Source organism: Ceratocystis lukuohia, assembly GCF_044167205.1.
Source record: "Ceratocystis lukuohia strain C4212 chromosome Unknown Supercontig2_pilon, whole genome shotgun sequence".
Taxonomy (NCBI): domain Eukaryota; kingdom Fungi; phylum Ascomycota; class Sordariomycetes; order Microascales; family Ceratocystidaceae; genus Ceratocystis; species Ceratocystis lukuohia.
Genome location: NW_027263521.1, coordinates 778,678 through 806,431, shown reverse-complemented (window position 1 = coordinate 806,431; position 27,754 = coordinate 778,678). Strand labels below are relative to the sequence as shown.

Genomic DNA, 27,754 nt, shown 5'->3' with positions numbered 1-27,754 from the left:
TAGTAAAGCAAAGTTCCCCTAACTATCGGTACGACCAGCGAGCGCTTCGTTTTATACTTACATCATCAATTCTTCTCCGATTTACTGGGTCTAGCGTATTTGTCACACCCAGGAGCGTCTGGCCAATAGCCTTGGACGCCCCGATAGCTGGTCGGAAAATGATAGTTGGTGCGGCTTCTAGCACTGCACGTGCAGCACCTGCTGGCCCATTGCTCTCCATGACTTGTGTTGAGACAGCCACGATGGCATCACGTGCCATTGTGATATCGCGTGTGAGGCTAGTGTAGCCGCCACGTAAACCTTGTACTACGCCCAGTGGCTGGTTGGCATAGGGGCTGATGACCCGCCTATCATCGTTGGCCGTGTAGTTGCCAATGTTCCCGCTGGAGGTTTTTGCGAATTGCTGCTGCTTCTGCCCGTTATTAGAGAGCAGGCCTTCGGCTCCCTCCAGGGCATTCTGAGTGCCTACAGCCACTTTAGCGCCGAGTTTAACCACGCCCGTTCCGGTGTTGCGCACAAACGACATTGCGCCCTTCTTGATGCTGCGAAGAATACGGCCATCTTTGCGATACTCAGCCATGGGGATCTCAATTAAATCCTTGACGCCACTGCCGACATCGGCTAGCGGCCGCACAAACGACAGTCCAGCTAGAACTGTGGCCAGTTGGAAGCGCTTGACATCGGGTGTCCACAAATCGTTGAGCATTAGGCCGACTCTATCAAAGCCTGTGACGCCGTGAAGCATGACTCGCCGTAACTCAATGTGCGTATCCTGCAGCGTGACGAAGTTCATGAACTCGCTGGTCTTGCCTGACCGCAGGGCCACATAATCAACATGCCGTGGCTTGAAGTCTAGCTTGAGCGGAATGCGCTGGATCTCAAAGCGGGACACAAATGGCACATCGCCCGATGACTGATGGATCGGCGTTCTCTCGTCCTTGAACGCAAAGAAACGTGTGATGAAGTCTAGTGCATCTTGGTCCACGTGTAGCCGTAGCGGCAAGACCTCCACCGAAATGACAAACTCCGATGCTGCGAGATCAGCCACTGGTTTGACGTTTAGCACCTCTAGATGGATCATATTGGAGTCAAGTTCACGCTCTCCAGCATCACGGTCGTATGTGGCAAACTTCCTCCACGAAGACTGGGGCATATGGTCAATGACGTCGAGAGATTTGACGCGTACATCAATGCAGCTTTGTGTTGGCCCGGAACCAGCCGGCAGCATTGCAATATCTACATGGATGTCGACAGCCTCAAAGGCAATCTTGTGCTTCTTGCTGCGCTGGAGCCGAAGCTTCTGTTGGTGGCGCTGATGCTGCGCAGATCTGGATTCCCTAGGAACCCCTCGCTCAGAATTGCTAGGTCGGATAGTGCTAGCTGAAGTCTGCGTAGTAGCCGTCGCAATAGACTCAGTATCGCCAGTATCACCACCAAGCTCGCGGTTAATGGCATTTGTGAGCTCGTGTGGATCTTGACGAGGCGTAATGCCAATGTAGATAGAGTTGAAGAGGAAATCGCCAATCTCAGTGTCAGTCTCAAGCAGATCCTCGCCATCCGAGTCCATACCACTCTTGCTACCTTCAGTCGCTGATACAGCGCTACCAACGTTCCTGCCATGAGCTGCATCGTGGCCTTTGTGCTCCATAGCCTTCTTCTGCACACCTAAAACAGCTTCCGATATGACATCACGGGTGGCGGCCCAGTCATAGCCGTCAAACAGCTTCCAGAATACACTCACTTCGCGCACCGTGATCTTGACTGGGCTCGCATCGACCAGGCTCTTAGGGGCCACAGCATAGCTTCCCTTGGCAGCATCCCACAGTCGCGCATTTTCAGCAACCTCTGTTTTGTGCTCAAAGTAGTTTTCATCGAAGACTAGCTCGCTGCTTATGCCATAAGGCTCTTCCTGGGAGAAAGAATCGCCATTTTTGTGGCCCAGAAGAACGCCATCGCGGGTATCTTGTGTGGTAGTGATGGAGTCTGTCATCGATGCTACGTCAAATAGCTTCTCGCCTCTCATTGAAGGCCCTATGAGGCCAGGGCTACCGCTATCGCCGCCATAGTTCTCGGTGAGGCCTGCTCTCAAATCGGCCGTGCTGCTTGCCAATGACGACATGTTGTCGTAGTCGGAATCGCCGCTTTCATAGCTGGACACGTGACCAAAATCATTCTCAAAATCATAGTCGCCCTCAGCTTGCCCAAAAGCATCGCCCGAAATAGACGCAAGCAAGTCCTGCACCTCCATAGCCGTGCGGTACTTGATTTCAGTCGAGGGAGGTGTAGGCGGCGAGAGTGCATTTGCAAGAGCAATTAACGTCTGCGTTGAGTCGGCACATGTTTCGAGAATAAATAGAGTTTTTTGCGTGTCGATGAGAATCTGCCGCGAATTAGACTCAGGAAGCATTGCGCTCTTGACTGTGGTCACAGATGATGAGATGTAGCTGATGTTAGCGAAGCCACGTTTTGAAAGGCCAGCCGTCAGCAGGGACTCGGCATGGTCATTGTGACATGCCATAGTGTCCTCGATAGCTGTCAGGACTTCAACGTCATCTACCAGCATTAGCCAGGCCTTGGCCACATTGACCTTCACATCAAAGTTCCCATTCTCCGGTAGCGTGGTTGTAAGATAAGACTCGCCAAGCACCGCATACATCTTGGCCGGTATGCCTAAAGGGTTGAAGCCAATGAGTGTGTCTCGAAGGGCCAAGTCGATGACCAAGGGCTTAGCTGCCTTCGTTTTCCCCTTGGAGTTCGTTGCCGGGGCCATCTCGATTCCAAGGCCGGTGACAGCTGTCTCTCCTAAGTTTGCCACAGAGGCTGCCAAAGTCTCTTCAAATTCCTGGGGTGTGGCGTCCTCCTCAAGACCCAATAAATCCATCATCATTGGCACCCGATACTCAATAGCGAGATCCTGCACTCGAACCCTGATGACCGGCTCAAAGTCGTCACCAATCATACGCACCCGAACAGCTACGCTGGATTCAGGCGAAAGTGTTGATGGTACAGCAATGCCCCGCACAGAATCAACAAGTACCTCTTTCCCATTGCGATCAACGCGGATTGTACCAACCCCCACAGACAATAGCGATGGGAAACCAACATGGGCAACCTCAAGCCTTCTAAGGTCGCAATGGAAGATACCTAACTTCCCGCCAACATCAGCCGACATTTGAGTCTCTTCTACGCCAGCCAAGACAAGAATACCAGGCCTATCATCTTCAGGAAACATCAGGGCCAGAGGGGCCAGCTTGCCCACTTCATCGCCAAGGTCCGAGAGGCATTTTAGAAGAGCCAGACTGCCTAGGCGAAGCTGGACAGACTTGGTCTTAACACGAAGCAAAGACCCCTTCCGGCGTTGGGCAAACAGCCTATCGACCATTAAATCATTATCATCTTTGAACTTTGACTTTGCTGGCATAAGCATTTCCAGTAGCCGCGAAATGTCCGACTCCAGGGGTTTTCCGAGGAAATCGATCCGGGTATCGTTTAGTTGTAGTGTCATGGGAACGCTCTGTGTCTCATGAGTCCAAGGGCCAGTTATCTGGATTTGCGAAATATAGGCGCCGATGCCTTCATTGCGCACAACAGCCTTGATCAAAGTCGTGTCAACGTCAAATCGGCATATCTGGCTCACCAGACGCAGTCTGCAGCCTCCAATCCGGAAATCAACCTTAGGACCACTAGGTGAGGCTTTATCCTTATTGTCTGTCTCATCGAAGCGCACACCTCTAGGCCTCATTTTTGGCGTTGTTGCTGATGCCGACCTTTCCCGCGGCTGGAACTTTGTCCGTGTTTCCGGCTGATGACGCGAAGGTAGCTGTGAAATCATAGACAGCCCCATGTCAGCAAATTCAGAGACGCCACCAAAGTGGTCAAAAAACTCATCTAGCTTTCCCAGATTGAGCTTGGCGTAGAGCGGCAAGGTCACCACCATGACGCGTGATTCAACAGCATTCTGTGATAGCGAAACCTGGATGTCAGCGCTCTCGTTGTAGGAGGAATCCTGCATGGAGGGGGCCTGTAGTTTCGTCTCGTGCTCGAACCAGACAATATGCTCATTTGCATATCCAAAAGAGACGTTTCCTAGAGACAGATCAAACTTCTCTTTGTCCTGTTCCTGGCGCATCTTGGCGGCGATATCCTTGATATCCGCACGAAGGAGGACACTTGGCTCAGCAAGATTGGATTTCGTAGGCCTTTTGACACTGTCTGAGAAACACTTGAACCCACCGACTCTATCAACCAGTGATAGGGAAATCCACTCAAGAGCGAACTTTATATTGGGAACGAATGCCAAAGGGTCTTTTTCTTTGGATTTGACAGATTGGCGTTGCTTGGATGAGTGGCCAGTCTCATTTAAAGTACTTGTCTGAGAAAATGCACCCGTGAGTTTCGAGAGCATCGAAGCAATCAGGAACCCCAAAGAGACATCGATCTGGATTTTCAGGGGCGAAAGTTCGATGTCAATTGACCCGGGCGGTTTTGTTGATTTCATGTACGCCTTGTAGTCGTCGACACTTATATCGGGAAGCGACTCAAATGTATTATACATGGAATAAGCGCCAGGCCCTCCTAAATGAATAGAAGCATCCAAGTTGTCACCAGAGATGTGCTGCTGCATTTGTGGATGCTCCGCAGACGCTTCTACAGATGGCTGTGATGGAATGAAGATGGACACCTTGTCCAGAGATATTATTTCCTTGGCCATACGCGGCGGTCCTTGAGGGGTTGGAGGTCGTGAGGCCTCATCTTGTGCCGTCTTAGCCATTACTGGAGTAGTGGCTTCAACAACATCAACTTCAGGGATGAGAACCTCTATGGGAGCTGTTGAGTCGGCAACTTCTTGTTTTAGGGTTTGGGAAGGTCGGGTGGGAAAGGCGCTTATATAGCGAGAATTCCCAATATTTTGAGGGTTGGTACTAGAGCCTAGTTCAGAAGTTGACGCTTCACCCCAGCCTCCAGGCATATGGATCGACTTGTCATATGCAGACTGTGGAGCAGCGGAGATCGAAGTTTGATTTGATGGGGGCTCAGCCTCTAACTCGGCCTGGCTTTGCACCAATGGGAATCCCTGGGAGATATCATAAACATGTTCAGAGAGGGCTTCAGTTGGACCCGAATCCATGGCAGAGTCTATGATTGTAACTGGAGCGCTAGAATCCTCCTGAGATTGATGGTTAGGATAGGGTTCGACTGCAGGGCCCTCTTGAATCCAGGTCACAGGTTCATGCTCCGGAACTACGGGTTGCGGAAGGGAGATGGCACTCATGTATAAACTTTCAGCGTCGCTATGCGTAAACATCCGAGAGGTTGTCAGATCCTCATCAACATCACTTGAGGAGCTGCTGCGCGAAAATGATGGCAGGTTGTGAGAACCTATATCCTCATCCGAGTCGTGAATCAAGAGATGTATTGAATCAGGAAGTGGTGGTTGGGAGTTGATGGTAGGTGTCCTCCCAGAAGCATCCATAACTCTTGCCGGGGATTGGTCTGTTGTGGATAGGTCGAGAAACGGTGGCAAGCTCTCAGTAGAGCTGATGGCTGAGTGTTCGAACAGATTGGTTAGGGATTGCCGAGGAGTTGCGGGGTCCTCATCGGGGATCTGATCTGGCGAGAGGTCTAGTGCAGGCTGCAGTCTAGACTGAGGGTCATGGCCGAGTGAGTAGTTTGAGGCAGCAGGGGAGCCTGTTAGGAAGTCCTCGCCGTGGTAGGAGTGTGGGGCAAGTGTTGTTGGAAGGTCCGCGTCTCGAGGCAGCGCACCAGATTGCACTGAAGAAGGCGCAGGCGAAGGTGCAGTAAAGAGGGAAAAGACCCGTGGGTCAGACACCAGATAAGCATGGAGATTGTTGATGGCAACATGTCGCTTGCCTTGTCGTTTTAAGGGCTGCGAATGCAAAGAAGGGGGGGGGCTCTGATTATTAGAATCGTTGGAGTTGCTAGGCTTTGAAGTGGTCGAAGCAGAAGAAGTGACGCCTTCAATCTCGATGCTATCAAGCTGCAACACAAAGCTAATAGTTTCAGTTGGTTGCGAGACAGTGTTGTTATAGTGGTTATCGTTGGTTGGGAGGTTGATATCAAATTTAAAAGTGACGTCACTGATGGTTACTTCAACCCTATCAACAATCCCCTGCAAGAAGCTAGCCAAGAAGCCCGGCAACGAGAGGGGCTGGCCCGTGCCATATTGAGTTTCACCGCCGCTTTCGTCATCCTCGCCATCGCCGTTGCCTTCGCCATGGCCATCAGCGCCTCTGCCTGGCAGGGCAGATGGCGAGGACTTTTTAGAGAGCGCCTGCTCCAACTCGCGCTTCTCTGTCAAGGACTGCATATCGAGAAAAGACTGGGCGAGATCAGCAGCGTTGGGTACCAGGGGCGACTCATTCTGTCCTCGATGCGCGGCGGTGTCGGTAGCATCTTGAGGGGTATATATGGGCTCGTCTGCTAGCGAGACCGAGACTTCTATAGCCTGGACGCTAACACATATGGGGCTCGTGTAGAAGTCGATAGGGATCGAGACTTTAAGTAGACGAACGCGGGCTTTCCGTATTTGGAGTGCGGGGGGAAGCTGAAGGATACGCTCGAGTTTCTACGGCAGTGAAGGAGAAAGAGTCATTATTAGAGAGGAGGCGAGAAAGAGGTAAGAATAGAGAAATAGGCAGAGGTAGCTAGGAACGGCAGTTAGAAGTACTCACCTCCAGCCTTAAGCCGACGTCACGAAACTCTAGCACAGTATTGCGACCAATGGCCAGGTCTAGATTGTCAATATCAATAGCATCAGTATCCAAGAAATCAAGGCGCGACAGCGCATGTCGCAGCAGCCGTTTAGGCACGGCAGACCCTGAAAAGGCACGAAACATCAAGACGATGTTGGCCTAGCCTTAAGCTGGGCGGTGAGGGGAACAAGTACAAGGGTAGAAGGAGATGATGAGGAGGGGGAGGGAGATAATATTTGAGAAGAGTTGGCAAGAGGGGGCAAGGGGCTTTAATATGACGAAGCGACGGCCATGCAGAACGATTGAAGCCAAAGGCAGGAAGATAGAGACAAGGGGCAAGAGAGAAAGCAAGAGAGAGAGCAAGAGAGAGCGAGAGAGTGTGTGAGGTTGGATGGGGGCTTGGCTTGGCTTGGTTGGTGAGAAAGAATAAAGAGTGGAAAACAAAGAGAAGGTAAATTAAGAAATTTGAATTAAAAAAAAGAATAAATCTCAAGGCAGAAGAAACAGGCAGAAGCAAGCAAAGCGCTCCTAAGAAGACAGAAAAATGAGCCAGAACCAGAAACAGATAAATCAAATCGGAGGAACAAAGAAACAGCAAACAGCGACAGCGTAGCGACTGTAGCGACTGTGAAGCGCCCACTAACCCTAAATAGACAAGTCAGGCACAGGCTTATCATGAAGCAAACCCTACTACCCTACTATTGTTAGCGCAGCTTGCCTTCAGGTATCCAACATGTTTGCATGCGGACATGCATCTGTGCTTCTTGAAGTTGCAACTTCTGCAAATGACTCGTTTGCAGACCGACACCTTGTTGTACATATTCTGCTTCCCTTCTATCTCCAACAACATAGTAGTTTAATGCACCAGGTCTAAACAAAGCATAAACACTCCGGCCAACTACCGTCCTAAAAGCCAGCCGCCGTCTACACATGCGTACAACACATGATCACTAGGTATAAGCATGGACCCTAGTCATTTCCAAGGAAGCTAGCCAGGGTCGTTGCTCCTTGGCTGCAGCACCAGCTAAAGAGAAAAGAAAGGCTTTGCCCATCCTAAAATACTACTTGGTTGCCATTTTACTTATTATTACTTGTATGTACTACGAAGCATTGCATATTACTATAGCACAAGCTTCACAAATAGCCCTCCGCTTCCATCAACCATGCTTTACATTATGACGCCTTGTTTCCGGCGAGTTTCCCAACGGCTCTGGCAATTCGAAGTCACCGCATATCTATAACCCTATCTTCTGTCCCTAACCCTACGATACACCTGGAGCAACGAGTAGCTACCCTCCTCTCTCATTGTTGTTGACATGGCAAGCATTTGGAGCCACGTTTTTTGTCCTTCCTTCTTTTCTTCTTTGTCCTCTTTTTCTCTTCTCTTTTTTTGCTTCACCACGTTCTCTTATCTCAACCGTCAGCTTTACCCCAAACTTGATGTTATTCTTCTTTACTTACACCCATCATTTCACTTTATCCTAGCTATTTCTAGCCCAGGCTTCTTTCGCCTAGTTTTGACCCCCTCGTCATGAATTTGATTCTCTTGTTGGCTACGGCCTTGTGGACAGCCCCGCCTATCAGGGTCCATGCCTTTGAGGAGGTTCGCCCTGTCTTCCATTCTGTTTACAACACTACTATGAACTTAACTAGAGCTACCTGGGAAGACACCCGTATGCTCGCACTTGTCATGAACCACTCCACTGTCGACTCCCTTAGTTCGCCATCCGACTGCCGTGGCCCCAACCTAACCCAGTCCTGCTTCTGGTACACCCAGGCCGCGGCTATCCAAAGTTGCTACAACGAGCCAGCTACCCCCATGAGCAATCCAGAGAAACGCGTCATCTTTGGCGAGCGCAAATTTAGCGGCACTGCCTACTTCTCCGTCATCAACGGCACTCCCTACACCATGCGTCTCCTGAAAGCCGAATCTAGTCAGATGCTTCACTAGGACAAAGAATGGACGGATATTCCATCAGGCAGCGCTATCCAGGTCCTTGTCCAGTTTGGCGGCCGCAACAACCACCGTGGCTCTGGAGAAGTTGTCTATGAGCTTGTTGGTAGCCAGGACCGCACTTTCAAATTTAGAGCCTACATTGACCCTCAACCTCGGCCTTATGGGTCCCTACATGTCATGGATGTCGTCCATACAGATCTTCCAACACAGGACGTCAGCAATGGCGATACAATAAAACTCAAGTTCCCAGGCCCCGGTGTAAGAGGCCGTGCTATGCAGTGGGCTCTTGTCGGAAGCGACCTTGACGGCTATTGGACTAGCCAGAACCCACCAGTCGCTTGGATGCAAGCCAGCCGTTACATCATTGGAGATCGCAAACTCAAGCACGTCTGTATGCCTGGCTCCCACAATGCTGGAATGAGCACAATTAATAGCCGAACTACGTTTGTTACCCCAAGCAACGCCCAAAATCAGATCCTTGATATCTACCAGCAACTCGTAAGAGGCTCTCGCTGGCTAGACATCCGGCCTTGCGTAGGAAACTCCAGCAATTACATGCTATGCCATTATTCAAATCGCTTCGGCGCCAATGGCATTTCTCTTAATGATGCAATCTCCCAAATCAATCTCTTCATGGCCGAGTTCCCGGGTGAGCTTATTTTAATAGACCTCAATGCCGATTCTGCCTATGATACCAGCCGTGGGTATTCCCGCCTAACTTCCTCGCAGTGGGACTACGTCATATCCCATTTTCAAAATATTGAGCAGCCTTGCCGCATTGCTGGCAACCTTTCGGAGACAACCATGGATGCGTTTATTGGCGATGGTAAAGGCTGTGTGGCAACGTTGAAGAGGAGTCCGATCCCCCAGACAAATGAATCCTTCTACGGAATCTACAATGAAAACGCTCTCCCCCGTTTCAATATATGGTCTAACACGGGTAGCCATACTGAAATGGCCATTGATCAGGTGCGCAAGCTGCAAACGCATCGGGCCATTGGCCACGAAAGCGACCCAAGCACTCAGGATACTTTCCATGTTCTTTCATGGTTTATTACGCCCCCGCCCTTGACCTATCGCCGTGCTTGGAGATACAAGCAAATTGTCAACCATGCAGGCGAGGCACTTTCTACTTTGTCTAGCTTTGGCATGAGCGAATTTTCTCCATATTCCTTCCCTAATGTCCTGTACGTTGATGCTCTCGGAATGCCCCATGGGGGTCTAGCCGCGGGAGCTTTTGCATCCCGTGACCAAAAGTTCGAAGCATCTACTCCACACATGGCAGCGATGGCTATGGCCATCAACTATGCCATCGTATCACGCAACTGCTATGTTGGCGGTCACCAAATCAGCCAGGGCTGGCAGACAATGCCAGATGTGTTAGAAACGTTGAGTTTGGGAGGTGCCTCGGAGACACAAGGGGTTCAGGAGGTTCCAGAAATTCAAGATGTGCAGCAAACTCAAGATGCCCAGGAACCCCAGGAATCTCAAGAAGGTCAGAATGCCCTAGAGATGCAAGAGTTCCAGCAGGTGCACGAAGCCCAAGACATTCAAGAAACCCAGGAAGCTCCAGAAATGCAAGAGATACAACAGACTCAGGACTCTCAGGAAGTTCAAGGAACCCAAGGTGCTCCGGGAACCCAAGATGCTGGAACCTAGGAGGTCTCAGGTATTCAAGAAGTCCAAGAAGGTGCAGTTGCGCTAGATGCTCTGGAGGAATCAGAGATGTCAAGCTTGTCAAAAAAGCCAACTGCATTTGATGCATCGAGTGAGTCTAATGTCCTGGAGATCTCGCCTGTACTAGATGAGTCGGCTGTACCAGACACCTCGGCTGTACCACTACCACTTGTATCGGGTGTACCAGATAGACCAGAGGTCTAGGAGGCCCAAAGTTCCCAGCAAGTTCAAGAGGCTCAGGAGATTCCAGATGCTCAAGAAATCCCAGAGGTCTCGGGGGTTCTAGAGATGCAGGAGGTGCAAGAAGTACAAGAGGCGCACGATATTTAATAAGCGCAAGAGTCTGCGAAGCTCCAAGAGTTCCAAGAAATGCATGAAGCTTAGGAAGACCAGGAAGCTCATGAAAGCCAAGGGGCTCAAGCTCAAGAAGTCAAAGATATCCATGGGGGCCAGAGTGGCCAGTGGATACGGGAGGTCTAGTAGATTCCGGCAGTATTCCGCACAAGAACGACATGATTAATAGGAAGGAGGTAACTCTACTAATACAACTAGTCAGGAAAGATAAACTAGTTTGAGGGCATGGTCTATACCCCCTATTGTAGCCTATCTAGGGTGGAGAGTCGATTGGCCACGCAGATTACCGCCGTATGTACTTGAAACCACACACACAAAACACAAACTGCGCATCTTAATATAGTATCATAAAGTCGCTTAATAATAACTGTCTGTGGCTTGTTCGCTTCGTCCAACTCTTCTCTCACATGATACTTCCATACCGCTCAACAATACGTTTGCCCACTGCCTCACCACTCCAATACGCCCCCGTCGTAGTCCCTAGCGCCACAAACGGTGCTGTATGCTCACCCGCGAACCAGAGGCCGCGCTCCGGTACTCCATGGCGCATTGCCTCAATGTCTTTATCACCCTCTGTCAAGCCGACCTGAAAGTTACCATAGCTCCCATAGCCGGCCAGTTCATCACCCAGCCAGTCTGATGCAAGACAGTCGACAACAGCACATGCCGGATTGGTGGCATCATAGTTGGGCAGGCGGGCGATGTAAGGCCCAAAAAAGGAGATGAGATATGCGCGCTTTTCCTCGCTGCTGGATAGCGCTCGGAGCGTTGAAGTTAAGTTTCGAGATTGGTCACCATAGGTGTAGAAGAGTAAGGTGTTATGGCTGTCCTTAGGGCTGGAGAGCGAGGCAAGCTCGACCATTTCCTGCGCCCAGTAGTGGGGATTAGTGGAGGGTGAGTATTTCGGGGAAAGCCATTGACAGAAGCCTTGGAACTGGATGTCATTATCGGCAGATGTAGTAGTGGTTTGCCAAAAAGCTGTTTCAAAGACGATATAGACCTATGCCATGTAAATAGGTGATTAGCAGACGACAGGGTGAAACTAGGTAGGTCTCCAACCTTTTCTAAACAGCCATAACCAATTGAATCGATGGCTACTGATAAACGGGCCGGAAGTTCCGGCTCAAACGCTTCTTTATGTTGCTTCAGCCAGCCCAGTGGCGTAGTCACGACGACATCATCAAAAAGAAAAGTCTCGCCGTTCCGCGTTTGTACCAGCACCTGTTGGTCATCTGTTTCTAACGCCCGATACTTTATCTTTTCGACAATGGCTTCGTACTTGACTTCTGCCCTTTCAAGCGCATTTTGGGCAATAACTGCCAGGATATCGCGGTAAGTGCCCTCACAAAAAAGGTTTTCTGCGTTTATAGGAAATAGGTCAGCTTGGACAGTGATGGAGACGTAATTGGATAACCTGGTGTTAAGCCAAGTAGCAGAATATGCACTGCGCCAAACTGCGAGAGGGAGTTGTTCATAGCATACCACCCTCAATGCACTCTTCAAGCCAAAAGAACTTGAGGCTCTGTGAGTATACCGGAGACCCAATGAAAGCCCCCCACATCTCAGCCATCTGCAAGACTACCAGTCGTTTACGTTGCCAACCATCGGTTGACTCAGGAATACGCTTGGGTATCTCCTGCTTAAACCAGTCATATAAGCTTTCTTTTGGGCTGATCGTCGCTGAATTCAAGTTCGAATGTGCAAATGCATCTAGAATAATGGACCACATCATGTCGGCTAGCTCGGTGCGGTCCGCAGTCGAAAGGAGCTCACCGTTCTCGTCACATACAAGCTGTGTGGCATCCCATCCACTACAAGCCGTACCGGTCATCTTAGCTATCTCAAAAATTGGGTTATCCAACGTGCCATGGACCCAGTTAGCGCCCATGTCAACATCATGTCCATTCTTGAGTGTCTCTTGACAGACACGGCCGCCAATTCGATTCCGCCCTTCAAGGATGGTCACTTGGAAGCCATGGGAAAGAAGGATATCAGCACAGCGGAGACCCGAAATGCCCGCGCCAATAATACCGATGTGGCGGGAAGAGAATTGAGAACTTCGTGGAGAAGACTGCATGGGCAGGTTAGCCAGCAGCGGTGAGATACTACTCAAATACATACTAGAGTCGGACTCATACGTACCATGGTGCTTGTAAGTGAAGATTTATCCGATATGGGTGGCGAGACAGGGAAGCGGGCTTGGAATGCAAACAAGTCCTGGTATATTCGAGATAGTTCTCGTTTCTCAATGCTATTATTGTAGGTCACGGAGTAAGCGTCCATATTCGTTGATAAATTTGAGTTGAGATGAGAGTGAGAATGAATGGTTGAGTGAATATGCGAGTAAGTGGACAAAGATAAAACCAAATATTCAGATGGTAGAGAACAGAATTAGTGTTATCTTTAGTCTAGGGGGAGGTCGAGAGTGTATAAAAAAACAAGCAAGGAGAAGAACAGCGCTAAAGGGAAAGCCAGAAGCGAGGGAAAGGAGACAACAAAGAAGCCACTTCTTATGATCGCCAGATATCAGGGTACATGAAAAGATTTTACATCAAGAGAAAAGAAAAAAAAAAAAAGGAAACTACACTTTTCGCTCCCCTCCCCCCAGCCAAGTGTAATGTATATTGTAGATGCGAAAGGGAAGTCACAAGCGTGGGACAAAGCTTTAGAGACAACTGCCAGCTGATAAAGCCGCCAGTAGGCCATGTGGGCATATAACGAGACCATTTGGAAGCCAAAATTCCAGAAAAGGCAGGTACTAATTCAGAGCCGCTGATTTAAGGGCACGGCCGCAGTATATGAATATAAGAAACCAACAACCGTCGTGGAGCATTGCTTGACTTGCCACCCCACGCCCAGCTTTGAAAATTGTACCCAGCTAGGAGTCCAGTTAGTTTGCTTGCTGTTCCCTGCCCCTGGTTAGCTGAACTTACCAATTTAAGCAAATAAATTAAACAGTTAAACATGGCAACTGCCCTTTGTCTCATTTATGAAGGCTTCGTCTCCCATTGTCCAAGACTCTTGTCTCCCCCCTCCAAAAAGTGGACCAAGCCGCACCCCGAATACCGCAGTCATTAGTCATCAATGTGAGGGAAAGAAAGTATCAGCAAAGGAATCAAAAGTGGAAACCAACCAGCTATAGATGCAGAGAGAGCAACAAATTATGGGGCGCTCGGAAAAATAACTATTGTACCCCAGGCAAAGTCTTCCTTTTTTTCCTCAAAACCACAATGTAACCTTAGGATAAGAAGTGAAAGGAAATATTTGTGGTGAGAATTCATCAAGTAGCACTAAACGTCGTACAAAGAAAGGAGGCGAGATTGTTATCTTTCAACGACAGCTAAGTCTCTCTCTAGGAACCAAGGTAGCATGACGGCTACTATCTGAGACATCCTACAGCATAACACGGCCAGTAATATTCCATACCAGCAACGGCTTACTTACACCAATACTATCGATGTGCTAAACAATCACATGACCGCTAAGCAAAATTCAGGAAACCCTTATTAATAGTAACGGCATGAATGATATCGGGAGAACACGTATTAAGCAGCAATAAGAAAGAAACTAAGAAGTAAAAGGTCACCATATACGCCAACAGTCCTTAATATACAAAAGTAGATGAAGCACTCTGCCTTCCCAGCCCGAAGCAAGGCCACCAAGAAACATTGGGAGAATAAAGAGCAAATGAAAGAGAGTGTAGGAGAAGGAGAAAAGAAAATAGTGATGTGAAGCCACGAGTACCTAAAGTCATGTAAAGAGAAGTATGAATATGACGTCATAAGAAATGATGGTATCATGAGTATTGAAGACAAGATAGAAAGAAAATAAAATGGCTCTTTTTTGCGTATGCCGGGAGAAAAGAAACGAAGAAAGAAAGATAAGAAATCCGCAACACCCTCCCGTGTGGGAAAACATATACATCTCATGTTCTCCGGGCAAAGGTAAAAAGCAGCATGAGCAAGTGAGAGAGGAGGGAAACTAACCGTGAGGTCAATCAGGAAAAGACGGAAAGGAAGCAGGGGGGGTAATAGGATTGCACAATGTGTATAGTGCAGAGAGGGAATGGGAGCGAGGAGAAGAGTGGAAGGGGGATAGAGTTAAAGAGATGGGACGAAAGGGAAATGCCAAAAGCAGAGCGAAGAAAAAAGAGAAGAATCCATGTGTTCCAATAATGCACTATAACCACCCTAAAACCCCCCCGAAAGACCCGTTCTAATCCGACTTCACACCCGCTGGTAAAACAAAATATAAGCAACCTTGCTATCATTCAGCATCTGCTGTGACTGCTTGCCCTTGAAGGCAATCATCTTGCTATTACCATTGCTGGGACCAGCAGCAGAGGCAGCAGTGGAAGCAGCAGTTGTAGCAGATGCAGACGCAGCAGCAGCAACAGCAGCAGAATTAGTTGTGCTGCTATAACGCTTGTTGCCGTTAGCAGGTGATGTAACCTGTTTCCAGCCCTGGTCGTCATCCGTGCCACCGCTGCCATCCATCAGGCCAAAACGGTTAGACGATGACGAGGTTGCATGGCCACCCTCGCCTTCCAACCCGGCATATGCCACCTCCTCTGTGCGAATTGGTTCAATCTTTGTATCGTCAATGTGAATCCACTCTCTGGCATCCTGTCGCCGCACATCTACTGTGTAGTGACCGACACTGGCGTTCTTTCCATGGTGGTATACCACAGCACTGAGGCGGTACTTGGGCAAAGGCTGGCCCTCGCTGGCAAGGCGCGCTAGCATCTGTCGTGCTAGGGACTCTCTAGGTATCTCAAGTTCCAATGGGTAGCCGACGTTCTTCCATAGCTTTACCGTACCGCCTTCCGCATCAAACTGGAACCGCTTGAGATGAAGAACCAGGATAGGCGGGAGGTCGCATATAAGAGTCTGAGTTGTAGCACGAATCTTTTCGTTCTTAGACGAAGATGGGGCACTGTCGACAATAACGACTTCTTTTCTAGCCATGTGCTTAAGAGCATCTAGAATGTTCACAATGTGTGGAACATCAATGTCAAGCTGCAGTGATTGGTAAAACTGCGTCGTCAAAGAAGGCTTGAGACCTGGTTTAAGCAGCTCACTGCGCACATAACCACCAAAAATACGCGAAATTGGAGAGGAAGAACTTTGGCCCGTCACGCGTGAAACGGCGGCCTTTTGGCGGGGGCCTACCTCCATCCAATCATCGCTAGAGTTGACAGCAGTAACAGAATTCGCGTCATTTGATGATACATCGCCATTGCTAGCACTTAAAGGCTCATTGCTAGTAGCCAGAACCTTGGTGCATTCATCATCCAGAACTTGTAGCAGGAGACCTAAAAACTCCTCAGCATCTTGTTGGTGGCCCTGCTCCATATTGGCAAATCGCTTGGAGCTTTTCATCTCGTCGTAAAGGAAAGTAGGTGAGAAGGGCTCTCCAAACTGACGCTCCTTGCTGCGCAAGGTTTCGTACAGCTTTTCCGCAGTAGGGGCCGAAGCGGTCACACGGAACTCTTGAATAAACATTATCATGGCATCGATCAAGGGAGTTTCACTTTTGTTGAAACTATGAGTAGCCTTCTTGCTAACCTGGTCCAGGAAATCATAAAAGGGAATGCAGTGTAGCAAGACTTGAAGAATCTAGAATATGTGTTAAAAAGGATAGTTTCAAGTAAAGCTTAAGCTAAAAAGAAAAACATACCGAGTTCATGTAGCACATGTTACCTCCGTTAACAAGGCCACGAGGTTCGAGGAAAGCGATGCGGTTCGTACCGTCTACGGTGAATGATTTAAGGGCATCGGCTAGGGAATTGGTCTTTTCCTTGGAAAAGGTCGTGGAGACGCCGTTACTAACAGGGACACCGATGACAGCAGCCGTACGAGTACCGGTGGTAACTGGCGCAGGCTCAGCTGAATTCGTGGGACCCTTAGGAAAGCTTTTTTTGAGAAGACTAGCCCAGTTTACAGGTTTTGCCGGAGCAGGGGCAAGGGCAGAGGCAGGAGCCGATGCTTCAGCTGTAGAAGTGGTAGCCTCAGCCTTAGAGACAGCAGCATTCTCTTGCACAGTTGACTGTGTGTTGTTGCTGATTTGGCCATTGGTGGCTTCCAAGGATGCGGAATTCTGTGATCCTGACTTTTCACCCGATGAGGCGTTCGTCAGATCACCAAGTTTTTCATCCTTTGTCACGTCTCTAGGCAAAGTTTTGGGAACAACTGGTACAACTGGTACAACCGGTTTTGCAGCCTTTATAGCAGCAGCCTTGGTGTGGTGTATTTGTACAGGCGCAGTGGAGTCAGACGAAGTAATGGGAGGACTGTTGATGACCGACTCGGTTTTCACGGAGGGGGTAGCAGGCATAGGGGGTGCGTGCTCGGTTGTGGCTGAAGGTAAAGCCTGCTTCTCAGTAACTCTAGGCATAACACTTTTATAGGAAGGCTCGACAACATGCTGTCTCAGAAGCTCGGCGCCGTCCTGCAGAGGAGCACGGCGCCGTCTTCTCGATCTGGGAGCTTTTAGAGGCCATTCTGACTCGGAACATGAAAGCCAAGGGACCTATACGGAGGAAACAAAGACAGGTAGGTCTGTTAGTAAACAATATAATATGTGTGTGCGTAGCAGCAGGTACAAAGCCAAGCTTCCATCAACTAGTTTGGTGTTTTGGGGGAGGGTTTTAAGATCAGAGTGATCCTTACCGGGATGTGAAACTTGGGTTGGAGAGATTCCACACTAGAATCGACAATTTGAGATGTCACCGAGGCTTTTGCAGATGTAGCGGTAGGGGAATTAGAAGAAGCAACAACAGGAACAGACACGGGGGCGGGGGCGGGGGCGGGGGCCGAAGAAGGAGCGGAGGTAGTGACGGTTGTCGAAGGAGGAAATGGGGAGGCAGAGGCAACGACAGATGGGACAGTAGAGTTGACAGCGGATGAGACCGAAGGTGGAGCGGAGGGATAGGAGGAGTAGGGCTGAGAAGAAACCACAACTGCTGGTGCATCAGACGATACAATGGGCGCAGGATGGGTCGGCGGATTGTCGGTAAAGAAAGGCACGCCGGGGGTAAAGTCTCGGGTGGAGGAAAGAGGGGGGGTTAAGCCATGGTGACTAGAGGCATGGACGGAGGAGGGAGTCTGTGGTTGTTGCAAAGTCTGTGGCATCGGCGGGGGCTGATAAGGTGTTGCAAGACTAGGAGAAGGAGTTGGGCGGGGGTAAGCGGGAGACGCCGCAATGCTGGCCATGGGGGCCATAGGAGCAAACGACTGGATGGGCTGAGGTCGAGAGTAAGGTTGGTGCGGGTGGTAAGGCATATAGCTACCATGATGCATCATCGGGTTTTGGTACTGCGGGATATGTTGATAGTACTGGCTTTGCTGATTGTACATGGTATAGGGGCCGTAGGGGCCAGCCATGGGTTGCTGGTGTTGGTGTTGGTGATGCTGATGCTGATGCTGATTTTGATTTTGATGATGGTGGTGATTTTGATGCTGATGCTGGTGGTGGTACATGTGTTGTTGATTGTGATGGTAGTAGTTTCCATGGTTGTGATTGTTGGGGCCACGGCGGCGAGGGCCGGTGCCAGCATTGGTAGTTCCATGGGCATTACTACCATGATTAGAATTGCCAACATTGGGGCTATTGCTACTCACGACGATGGGGGCAGTAGAAGCAGACGCGGATGCGGACGCAGACACGGAAGCGGAAGCGGAAGAAGAAGCAGACACTCCAGAGCCCGGCTGGACCATATCGACTGCAACTCCGGCTGAGGCTCCCGGGACGGCTTGCCCAGCCGGCAGATGACGATGATTCATCCTGCCGGCTTGGGGGCGATGCATTGGTTGTGTCTGCGCACTATCGTCGCAGACACAAGCCAAGGAACCGTCGAGCTTAAAAGTGGGCGTTTCGGGGTTGAACCTGTGCGAGGACCGCAGCGTTGCTCTGGGGAGAGGGGATTGGGGAGAGAGGGGTGTATGTTTGTTGTGTGAGGAGGGACGATAGAAATCAAAGCCCCAACCCAACTAGGACAACGAGAGGGCAGCAGTGTCAAACCAGTCAAGTTCAGTGGCGTTCAGTAATGACAGCAGCGGCAACGGCTGAAAGGGTGGCGGACGGCCAAGAAGAGAAACGGCGGGGGGGGAGGGAAAGAGAGGAGAGGAAAAGAAAGAGGACAACAAGAATGTGGGAGGAAAAGAAAGGGCAAAACAGCCAAGCTCTTTAAGGAGTGTTTGGAGTTTTAGCAGTAGACAGACGAGGCTAGTGCAAGATGGCAATTCGTTGTCGGTGTTTGTTTTAGGAGGGAGGGAAATGTTGGTTTGAGTGGGTATGGTCAAACTTCGTCTTCTTCTTTACTCTAGGCTTTGCTCTGGTTCTGCTGGCTTTTTTTTTCCGGGGTCGTGGGTGACTGGGTGACGAGGCAACAGGGGGCGTTATCGGCAGGCCTTTGCTAGAAGACTAACTCTATGGTGTCTGTCCATCGTCTGTCAGTTTGTGGGTTACTTTTAACGTATGTTTCAGTGCAGCCGGTGGGAAAAAACCAAATCAAAACGAAGGAAACAGACGAAAGGAGAGGAAGAGGAGATAAAGGAAGGGGAGGGAGACATACCAAGAGAGGAGAAACATAAAAGGGGAAAAAGAAAAAAAAAAAAGAAGAGAAAAAAGTCACGATGCTGTTGAATGGCAGCTGCAAACGCAGACAAGCATGACAAACCAAAAAAAAAAAAGCCCCCGTTTGATATCTGGCCAGTTCCGGTTGGGCGAGATCAAGGGGAAAAAAAGGAAGAGGAAAAGAACAGGTGAGGAGACGTCGCGTAAAAGATTGAATGAAAGGCGCGCAAGGCACAAACAGCACATCAAACCGAGAAGAGGGGAGGCAGAACAAAACCATTAAGGTAGAAGAAGACTGCTGGAAAGCGATTAGAAAGGCTACCAAGCACAAGGCTGTGCCCGCCAAATCCCAACCTTGGGGTGAGAGGGGCTAGTGACCTATTGGTTGCTAGCCAGCGTAGCCAATTGCCAGTTTCCAAAAGCCCCTAAGAAAAAGAAGGTGCTAAATTTTCAGTGGGGCTGAACTCAAAAATCAGCCAATAACTGTGCTGAAAGCTAAGCTGAGCTTGGGGATTCCGTCCAAACATGAACGGACAAGCAGAAGCCCATGGAAATTCTACTCTAAGCATTGAGACTGTGCTTTCTTTGACTTCTACCAAGACAAAATACATGACCAAGCAGAGTATAACAGCACATCATGAGTGAAATGGGATAGCGGAAACATACAGTTTATCATGCTATAACGAGTCAACAAATACCATGAAAATAAACAAGAAATTCCGATTCATTTATCTTGTATTCTGAGATACCCTAACCCTTCCATACATCATGACATGTCATTCGTCTCGAAACATCCATCGTCCTCCAGGCCGCATCGCCTCTCGGTATCGTCCCTCGACCTCCTGCTTTTTGCGTTTATCTGCCTCATCACGATCATTTCGTGCTTCTTGCGTGGTCGGAAAGTCGGGGTTCCAGAAGCCTGGTGGCGACTTCATGCGAGAAAACCTATGCCGATGCTTTCCCCACCGGTCTGCCAGTTCCTTAGCCTTAGCCTCAATCCATAGCTCATCTAGTTCTTCACGCGTCATGGCAAACAACCGGAAACACTCGTCTCCGAGGTACCGCTCTAGGTAGAGCTTGTCTTCTACTAGCTGTTCTGCGGTTCGGGGTGCTGTCCCGCGCTCCGACCGTGCAAGCATGCGGAAGTCCTGGCCACAGCAGGTCGGGTCGGTACAACCAGGTAGTGCCGCTCGTTCAGCCCGGCCTCGCACAACCTCCGTGTAGGCATAGCTACGACCATCGTTAAACTTGGGATTGATTTTAAAGTCTTCTGGCTGTAGTTCATGTGGTCTTTTCGTACGGATGGCTCCGGTTCGCACATGTGTCGGGGTCGTTTCCAAAGCCCCTGAAAATGACATATTAGGTCCACGGGAAGTGCTGGCGTCATTGCGGCGTGAAATCGACTCTGGCTCTTCATGAAAAGACCGGTTTAAGCTTGAACGAGAGATGGCTACATTATCAAATGGAAGCCGGCGAGGCTCTGGGACATCTAGACCTGCCAGAGTATTACTCCCGCTATTAGGTGGCACACGGGAGCTGCGCTGTGTTGGGGCACCGGACGTAATGTTTGTTGATGGTGTACGCCCTATTTTTGTGCTGCCTAGGGAAGTGCGTCGGCCTTCTCTCCGTAAATCACTAGCCCCGCGAACATCATTTAGAGGAGATGTTGGAGCTGCCGCGAAACTTCGAGGCATGGTACGAGTTGACTTAATTGCTGTGACTGGAGTGGTTTTATCACTGCTCGTTTCAAGGGAGGCACGGCCTGCCCGTCCTTGTAGGGGTGTTCCCGCAGACTGGGCAAGTAGATTAATGTGCGTGGTGTGTGTGTGGGTAGCCCCAAGATGAGATCGAGCAGCCGTTGGTGTACGTTCGTCTGAAGCGGGCTGATACGGTGAATCGGGGATGACGGATGGCTGAGATGAATATACCTCAACATTCAGGCTGCAGGCTAAATCCTCCTGTGTTCGGCCTTTGCGAGGGGTCTCGACATTCCCACCAACATTGTCCAAATCGACGCTCTCCTGCGGGCTGAATCCATGCATGTCGGCACTCGAAAGCGAGTCAGAGGAAAAATGCTCCTCTTTTATCCGACTGATAGCCGGCGACCGCCCAGTGTGTTCGCTGTTGTACTTTCGTTTTTTGACAGCTCGTTCTTCAACAACTACAATCCTATCATCTGATGACGGCTCTTCTTTTATCTGCACATTGGCAGAGACTGATGCGACTGTTGACAGTACGGGGAGGTTCTGGGTAGCTGAGTCGGTGGCACCATCTGAGGTCAAGGTCTCGTTCTCATCTGGTGGTTGACTGTCACAAATACGCTCTTCGTTAATAGTGGATGGTGGGGGCGCCATGCTAGATATAGGAGGGAGTTCGAATTCGCCTGTCTCAAGAGCTCCAGTAGGTGCTGTGGTAGTTATGCCGGCTCCCCCTCTATGTCCCCCATTGCCAGCGTCACTGCTGAAGCTTGTGTTGGGGATAGCGATAGTATCATTAGTCTTTTCGCCTGCTTGGTCCCCAGATACGACGCCAAGGCCGGATGTGACGGTGGCTTGTGCGCTTTTTAGCTTCGATTTCAAGCTGGCGATTTTCTTCTCTAGGTTTTTGGAGTATTCAATCCACTGATCTCGCTCATTCTTCCGCTTAATGAGGGAATCTTTGGCAGTCAAGAAGTTTTTTTTCAAGGTCCGCAAACTCGACTCAAGCTTGATGATGTTTGCGGTCGTGTTGGTGTCTTGGACAGCTAGAGCTTGTGGCGTCACAGCCGCGCCTAGGGGGGGTTTTGATAGCTCTTGGGCAGCCTTTTCCTTTTGGAGTCTTGATAGTGCCTCCCGCAGCCGATGATTATCTTTCTCCAAGCGATCGGCCTCAGTAGCGCGGACCTGTAGGGCTTCAAGCTCTCCCGGCTTGAGGTTGTGTTTACATGTGCTAACTTTATTGCGTACCTCTAGACAGTGTTAATCAGACAGTAATCATTGCGATTCAATTTAGGGGCTATCATACCGGCTTCTATCTCTTCGTCAATCCTGTCACATACTGTAGCTAAAGCCTCGAAAAGGGCTGGACGGCCCTTCTCATGCCAACTAGACAACGACATAGGAGGCTTTCAAGTCACGAAGTCATGCTGAGATTCCAGATGTGTCAGGGCTCCGATATGATTTATTGGGTATGTTAGCGAGACAGATGGAATATTAAACATAAGCATGCATTGTATATAAGGTCAACGTGAAAAAAGGGGGAAAAAAATGATGTCTGTTATACAAAAGCTTGAGTTTGTCACGGCGCAAAAATGATGCTATCGTGTCGCGTCCGTCCAGCCTCACTGAAGGCGCGTTAAGAGGTTTCAGAGCAGGGTTTTTAGTAGGTAGAGCGCTTCATGATGACAGCTGTCACACAACAGCTGCCACCAGCTGCCAGCACATATACAGCACTTTGACAAAGCCTCATGATGAAGCAGAGATGAGGCAGGGGGAGCCTGGTTCATAAATAAGCCCCTTTCAGTTTTCAATTCTACGTAGGAGGGGATTTTACCTTCAAGCGTCAAGGAAGCCTCCAAAAAAAGCGATCTGATCTCCTGATCCGACTAGAGTCCTGATCACCTTTCTCTCCAAGCTGAGACACAAGAGTGATGTGGTTCAGGACATCATGAACATGGGTTATCTGTTTCAGTATCCCGAAGGATCTGCAAGAGTTCTGAACGGATGAGTCTATTTCTGCCAAGGTAAAAAGTTTTTTCACTGCTCTGTTCCGTTATTATTGACTTGAGAAGAGGTATCATATCATGCCCGTGTTGTGACTATCAACATACTCTGGCTACCCCATTCCGACGGATGTGTAGGACCTCCTTGCCCAACTTGACCGAGGGCCGCCTTGGTACACGAGTCTTGGTATTGGTGGAATAATTTCCCGTACCTCTTGTGTCTTTCATGGTTTAGCCAGGCCATAGCGGCTACCCAGGTATAGGAGTTAGAAAACATTAGAGGATCAGTAGTTCCAGGCTGCTCTGTTGCTATGTCCCCGTTCCTTTATAAGAGCAAGTTACGATGAATGGGCACAGACGGCACTTGACAAATAGCTCCCTCCCTTTACCACAGAGAACGGTTCTCGAACGGCATCCCCTTCTCCCCCCCTAGCACATCAGCCACCAGGCCGAAACAGGTACGGCAGTGCAGGAACCAAGAAAATAAGTCTAAGGAAAGCTCAAGAGAATAGGCAAAAGGAATACCTCCAGCCTAGGAAACGACAAGGTGTGTTTCTAGTTTAGATGAAGGCGCTTCGATGAAGCAATAGCGAGATCAATTCCAGGACGAAATGGGGGCGCTATGTCAAATTCTCCGACGAGGCGAAACGACCTAACATCGGGAAAAATGGGGGCGCATATACCTTCTTGTTGTTACCGCATCACGTTCACATCGCCAGTTCTCACGGCAAGGCATATATGAAGATGCTGTCTCTGCCCTTTGGCCCTTCTTCTTCTTTCCCTTTTTCAAGCCGTCGAAACCGTTGTTTCTCCTCTTCAAAGTCCAAGTTTGTTTTTTCAAGTTCCAGAGCGCTAGCCGCCTGTTCATTCATTCATTTCTATATTCTATTAGCTATTCTTTCATTACACTTGTTCAGCTTTCATTTGCAACCTTCTTTACACCACATTCGCTCTTGAAGATCGTTTCGTTCCATCTCTTTCTTTCCTCCCCATATACTCACAATGAAGTCGTTTGCCTCTCTTCTCCTGCTCGGAGCTCCTGCCCTGGCCTCTATCCTTTGGGATGGTCGTTTCAACGACATGACTAGCTCCGCTGACTTGGGCAAGTGGTCGTGGTCTACCCCGGTCGGCTCTTACCAGTACTATATCCACGGTTCGGGCGAGGTCACCGAGTACGTCAACCTCAGTGCCGACTACAAGAACCCTGCCGACACTGGATCCAACCAGGGTGCCAAGATTACCCTGACTAACACGGCGTACTGGAACGGCCAGAACATGCGCCGTACAGAGTTGATCCCCCAGACCACTGCCGCTATCAACAAGGGCAAGGTTACATACCACTTCTCCATGATGCGCTCTGAGACCAACGCACCCTCCATCTTCCGGGAGCACCAGATTGCTTTCTTTGAGAGCCACTTCTGTGAAATGAAGTACGGCTGGCTTTCCGGCGAGTCCGGAGAGTCCAACCCCAACCTACAATTCTTTGCTGCCTCGAAGAGCCAGTGGAAGGCTGAGTGGGCGGCTGGTGTATGGCACAACATTGCCTACGAGATTGACTTTGATGGCAACACTGTCGCCTTCTGGCATTCAACCGGCAGCGACCCCCTGACCAAGGTGGTTGATGCTGTCTCTGTCACCGCCACCTCTGATGGCAAGGACTGGCATCTGGGTGTGCTTGAATTGCAGCGCACTGGCTATGAAGACGCTGACGAGGACTTCTACTTCTCGAGTGTCTACATCGAGGATGGCGAGGTCACCACTGGCTTCCCTGCCGGTGGTTCCACTGGCGGTTCTCCTGGCGGCTCGGCTCCTAGCAGTGCAGCATCATCTGCTTCCGCCACCTCTGCTCCCACTGCCGCTACTCCTGCCGTTGCCAACACTCCTGCCGTTGCCACTCCTGCTGTTGCCAACACTCCTGCTGTTGCTAACACTCCTGCTGGCACTACCCCCGCTGTTAACACCCCCGCTGCCAACCCTGAGTACCCCGCTCCCACCACTCTATCCACCGTCACCAGCTCGGCCGCGCCCGCCAACACTCCTGCTATTCCTGAAAAGGTCAACACTCCTGCCACTGGTCCCAGCAGCACTGGCGGTTCGTACCCCAGCAGCTCCAAGACCCCCAGCACCTGCGCTCGCCGTCGCAGCCTGCGCAACAAGCGTGCTAGCAAGTGGGCTTAGACTGGCAGACTGATAATCTTTTAATATACTTGGCTGAGATTTGGTGTTAGACTTTCCGTAGTATTACTCTTCACTGTACATAACTTGAATAACAAATTGGAATTTTTGCTGATAAATCCTTAGAGTGCTGAGAACGGTTGCTGATGCTAGGGTCCGGATGTAGGGTTTGCATCCTTTGTAGGATGGGTCATAAACGTTGGAGAAAGGAGGTAGTGGTTAAATGAAGCGAAGGGAGAGAGACACAGGAAGGGAAGGGGGAGAATTTACACAGGGGCCATATCAGGAAAGAGCGAGGGAAAATTGAGCGAAAAAGCCGTTTCGTCGCTTCCTTGGTGTCGTAGGAGGGTAGGGGCCATCGTTTGTAGTTTGCATATAACTGATTGGTACTTGTTAGGGAAGCCACGTCTCTAGAAGCTTGTTAGCTCGCGTTCACCAAGCCGCCGGCTAGAAAAGAGTCCTGCCCCTTGGAAATACGAATAAGAACATGTTCTCCCAAATCTGACGCTTTTCTTGATTTGTAACAGACTGTGATTTAGATTAACAGCCACAAACTCTCACGTTATCATGCTGTTTTCTAAACAAAGCCTTCACATACGTAATGTCATACTTGACAAACTGTGGAAGTAAAAAAAAGTTCTTGGAGAAAGGATACCAGAAATCTCTGCACATGTGATCCACAATTCTGCCAACAGAGAAGAAAAACACAGGGAATGTGGTTGTAATGTACTATGGGCAATTGCCAAACTGGAGTTTAGCCGCCTGTAACTGCCTAGCGGGTTTTCGGACGGCCCGTTTTGGTTGCCACACGCCGTTTCAATTTTTTCCTCTTTCCTTTTCTGTTCCTCCCCTTTTTTCTTTTCCTTCGTCTGAGTTTTCCTCTTCATTTTCTTCCTCAACATAAACTCTTGTTTCTTCCTCAAACATTTATCACCAAATTCTTCCTAATAATTTTCTCGTCACTCATCACAATGGAGTACCCTACTACTACCCAGAGAGCTTGCTACACTTGTGAGTAGAGATTCCTGTCGCAATGCTCATCAACCCATGTTTTTTTTTTATATTACGCCGAGAAGGACTGGTCTGTTTTTGGCTCAACTGCTGGAAAACGCCAGTCTGAGGCGGTGGCGGCGTCTTTTTTTTCCCTTGTTCCGTTCCAACTCCCGGAGCTCGATTGATGCTGCTCCTGGCCCGGGATGGCTAAACCATAAATCATCGTTATAAGCGCTTTTGTCGCTGGTATTCTTGTCATTGATAGCGGCTGTGGCTGCGCTTAACAACGAAGAAAAGAAATGCTGGTGCGGTGGTTGAAAAACTTCATCTGGCCGATTGGCCAATCAGCATCGCGCAACACGTGCGTTTTTGAACGCCGTGGCTTTCTGACTTGGTTGGCATCTCCACATTTTATCCGGCTCGGCAGACGGACGTTTACCAAAGCTCGCTTTTGGAGATTAACCCGGCCTGAAGTCTACGCTGATTTAATATGGCCATCCATGATCTCGGTGACAAGAGCCCGGGATTGACCTATCCTCTTTTCTGTATTGCAACTTGTTTGACGCCCTTTCTGGCCTGGCCTGGTTGTCTTTATTACCGGCCAGACTTGGCTACGGTTTAACAGAAGAGAGGAAGGATAATGAACTTTTTTTTTTATTGGTGACGTAATGTGAAGTTTGAAGAGGAGATGATCTGACTGTGGAGTTTAGGCGGCGCGACCAACCATCAGGTATGAACCGACGGCGATTTAGAGACAAGAGTAATCCCCTTTCCCCTTCCCCTTGTCAGCAACTAACATTCCTTGTTTACAGGCTCGCGACTGCCCCAGCAAGCCTCCCCCGAAGTGCTACAACTGTGGCAATGAAGGCCACATCTCTCGCGAGTGCCCCGAGAGCCCCAAGGATAACAAGACTTGCTACCGCTGCAACCAGTCCGGCCACATCTCCCGCGACTGCCCTAGCTCGGGTGGCCCTGGCCCCATGAGTGGCGGTTCCGGTCCCGAGTGCTACAAGTGCGGCAAGCCTGGCCACATTGCCCGCAACTGCATGGACTCCAACCAGGGCGGCTACGGTGGCGGCTACAACTCTTACCAGGGTAACAACAGCTACGGCAGCCAGCAGAAGCAGTGCTACTCGTGCGGCGGCTACGGCCACATGTCTCGTAAGTCTTTTTGTGTTGTGTGCTCGATTCTTCCTTGAATGAACGCACTTGCACTTCCTGTAATATTAAATCTGCGGCCTGTCGATTAACTCATCCTCTCTAGGCGACTGTGCCAACGGCTCCAAGTGCTACAACTGTGGCGAGAACGGCCACTTCTCCCGCGACTGCCCCAAGGAGTCTACTGCCGGCGAGAAGCTGTGCTACAAGTGCCAGCAGTCCGGCCATGTCCAGGCTGCCTGCCCCAACTCCAACTAAATCGGTTAGTCTATACAGACTGAGACTGTGATTTGACGCTCGGATATACCTCCACCCGTCAAGTCTTGGGCAGGGCACTACTCGCCAGTACACGCGATATTTTCTTTTGGTTCGCTCTCTTCTGCTTCTCTTTATTTTCCTATCAAAAAATACCCGGAGATGTGCTATTGCTTTTTTTTCTATTAATTCCAC

General features: G+C 49.8%; 7 protein-coding genes across 7 annotated transcripts; 3 read left to right on the top strand and 4 right to left on the bottom strand.

The window, feature by feature from the left end:
* Nucleotides 1-22: 22 nt before the first annotated feature.
* Nucleotides 23-6,857, bottom strand: HOO65_020210 (Autophagy-related protein 2; the record flags this gene model as incomplete). Its single annotated transcript, XM_071006240.1, has 2 exons — nucleotides 23-6,586; nucleotides 6,693-6,857. 2 exons carry the CDS (start codon nucleotides 6,855-6,857, stop codon nucleotides 23-25), a joined length of 6,729 nt encoding a protein of 2,242 aa, XP_070860848.1.
* A 1,387-nt stretch (nucleotides 6,858-8,244) lies between these two features.
* Nucleotides 8,245-10,329, top strand: HOO65_020209 (PLC-like phosphodiesterase; the record flags this gene model as incomplete). Its single annotated transcript, XM_071006561.1, has 2 exons — nucleotides 8,245-8,647; nucleotides 8,693-10,329. 2 exons carry the CDS (start codon nucleotides 8,245-8,247, stop codon nucleotides 10,327-10,329), a joined length of 2,040 nt encoding a protein of 679 aa, XP_070860847.1.
* A 775-nt stretch (nucleotides 10,330-11,104) lies between these two features.
* Nucleotides 11,105-12,984, bottom strand: HOO65_020208 (Protein FLOWERING LOCUS D; the record flags this gene model as incomplete). The annotated part of the gene is made up of 4 exons (XM_071006617.1): nucleotides 11,105-11,701; nucleotides 11,761-12,059; nucleotides 12,184-12,772; nucleotides 12,844-12,984. 4 exons carry the CDS (start codon nucleotides 12,982-12,984, stop codon nucleotides 11,105-11,107), a joined length of 1,626 nt encoding a protein of 541 aa, XP_070860846.1.
* A 1,943-nt stretch (nucleotides 12,985-14,927) lies between these two features.
* HOO65_020207 (uncharacterized protein) lies at nucleotides 14,928-18,485 on the bottom strand (the record flags this gene model as incomplete). Its single annotated transcript, XM_071006345.1, has 4 exons — nucleotides 14,928-16,319; nucleotides 16,381-17,182; nucleotides 17,233-17,261; nucleotides 17,373-18,485. The coding sequence occupies 4 exons, from the start codon at nucleotides 18,483-18,485 to the stop codon at nucleotides 14,928-14,930; spliced, it is 3,336 nt and encodes a 1,111-aa protein (XP_070860845.1).
* A 1,569-nt stretch (nucleotides 18,486-20,054) lies between these two features.
* HOO65_020206 (uncharacterized protein) lies at nucleotides 20,055-22,375 on the bottom strand (the record flags this gene model as incomplete). Its single annotated transcript, XM_071006508.1, has 2 exons — nucleotides 20,055-22,225; nucleotides 22,282-22,375. The coding sequence occupies 2 exons, from the start codon at nucleotides 22,373-22,375 to the stop codon at nucleotides 20,055-20,057; spliced, it is 2,265 nt and encodes a 754-aa protein (XP_070860844.1).
* A 1,605-nt stretch (nucleotides 22,376-23,980) lies between these two features.
* Nucleotides 23,981-25,156, top strand: HOO65_020205 (putative carbohydrate-binding module family 1 protein; the record flags this gene model as incomplete). The annotated part of the gene is made up of 1 exon (XM_071000015.1): nucleotides 23,981-25,156. One exon carries the CDS (start codon nucleotides 23,981-23,983, stop codon nucleotides 25,154-25,156), a length of 1,176 nt encoding a protein of 391 aa, XP_070860843.1.
* Nucleotides 25,157-26,124: 968 nt separating this feature from the next.
* HOO65_020204 (HIV-1 retropepsin) lies at nucleotides 26,125-27,562 on the top strand (the record flags this gene model as incomplete). Its single annotated transcript, XM_071006760.1, has 4 exons — nucleotides 26,125-26,164; nucleotides 26,857-26,876; nucleotides 26,959-27,307; nucleotides 27,411-27,562. 4 exons carry the CDS (start codon nucleotides 26,125-26,127, stop codon nucleotides 27,560-27,562), a joined length of 561 nt encoding a protein of 186 aa, XP_070860842.1.
* Nucleotides 27,563-27,754: the final 192 nt, after the last annotated feature.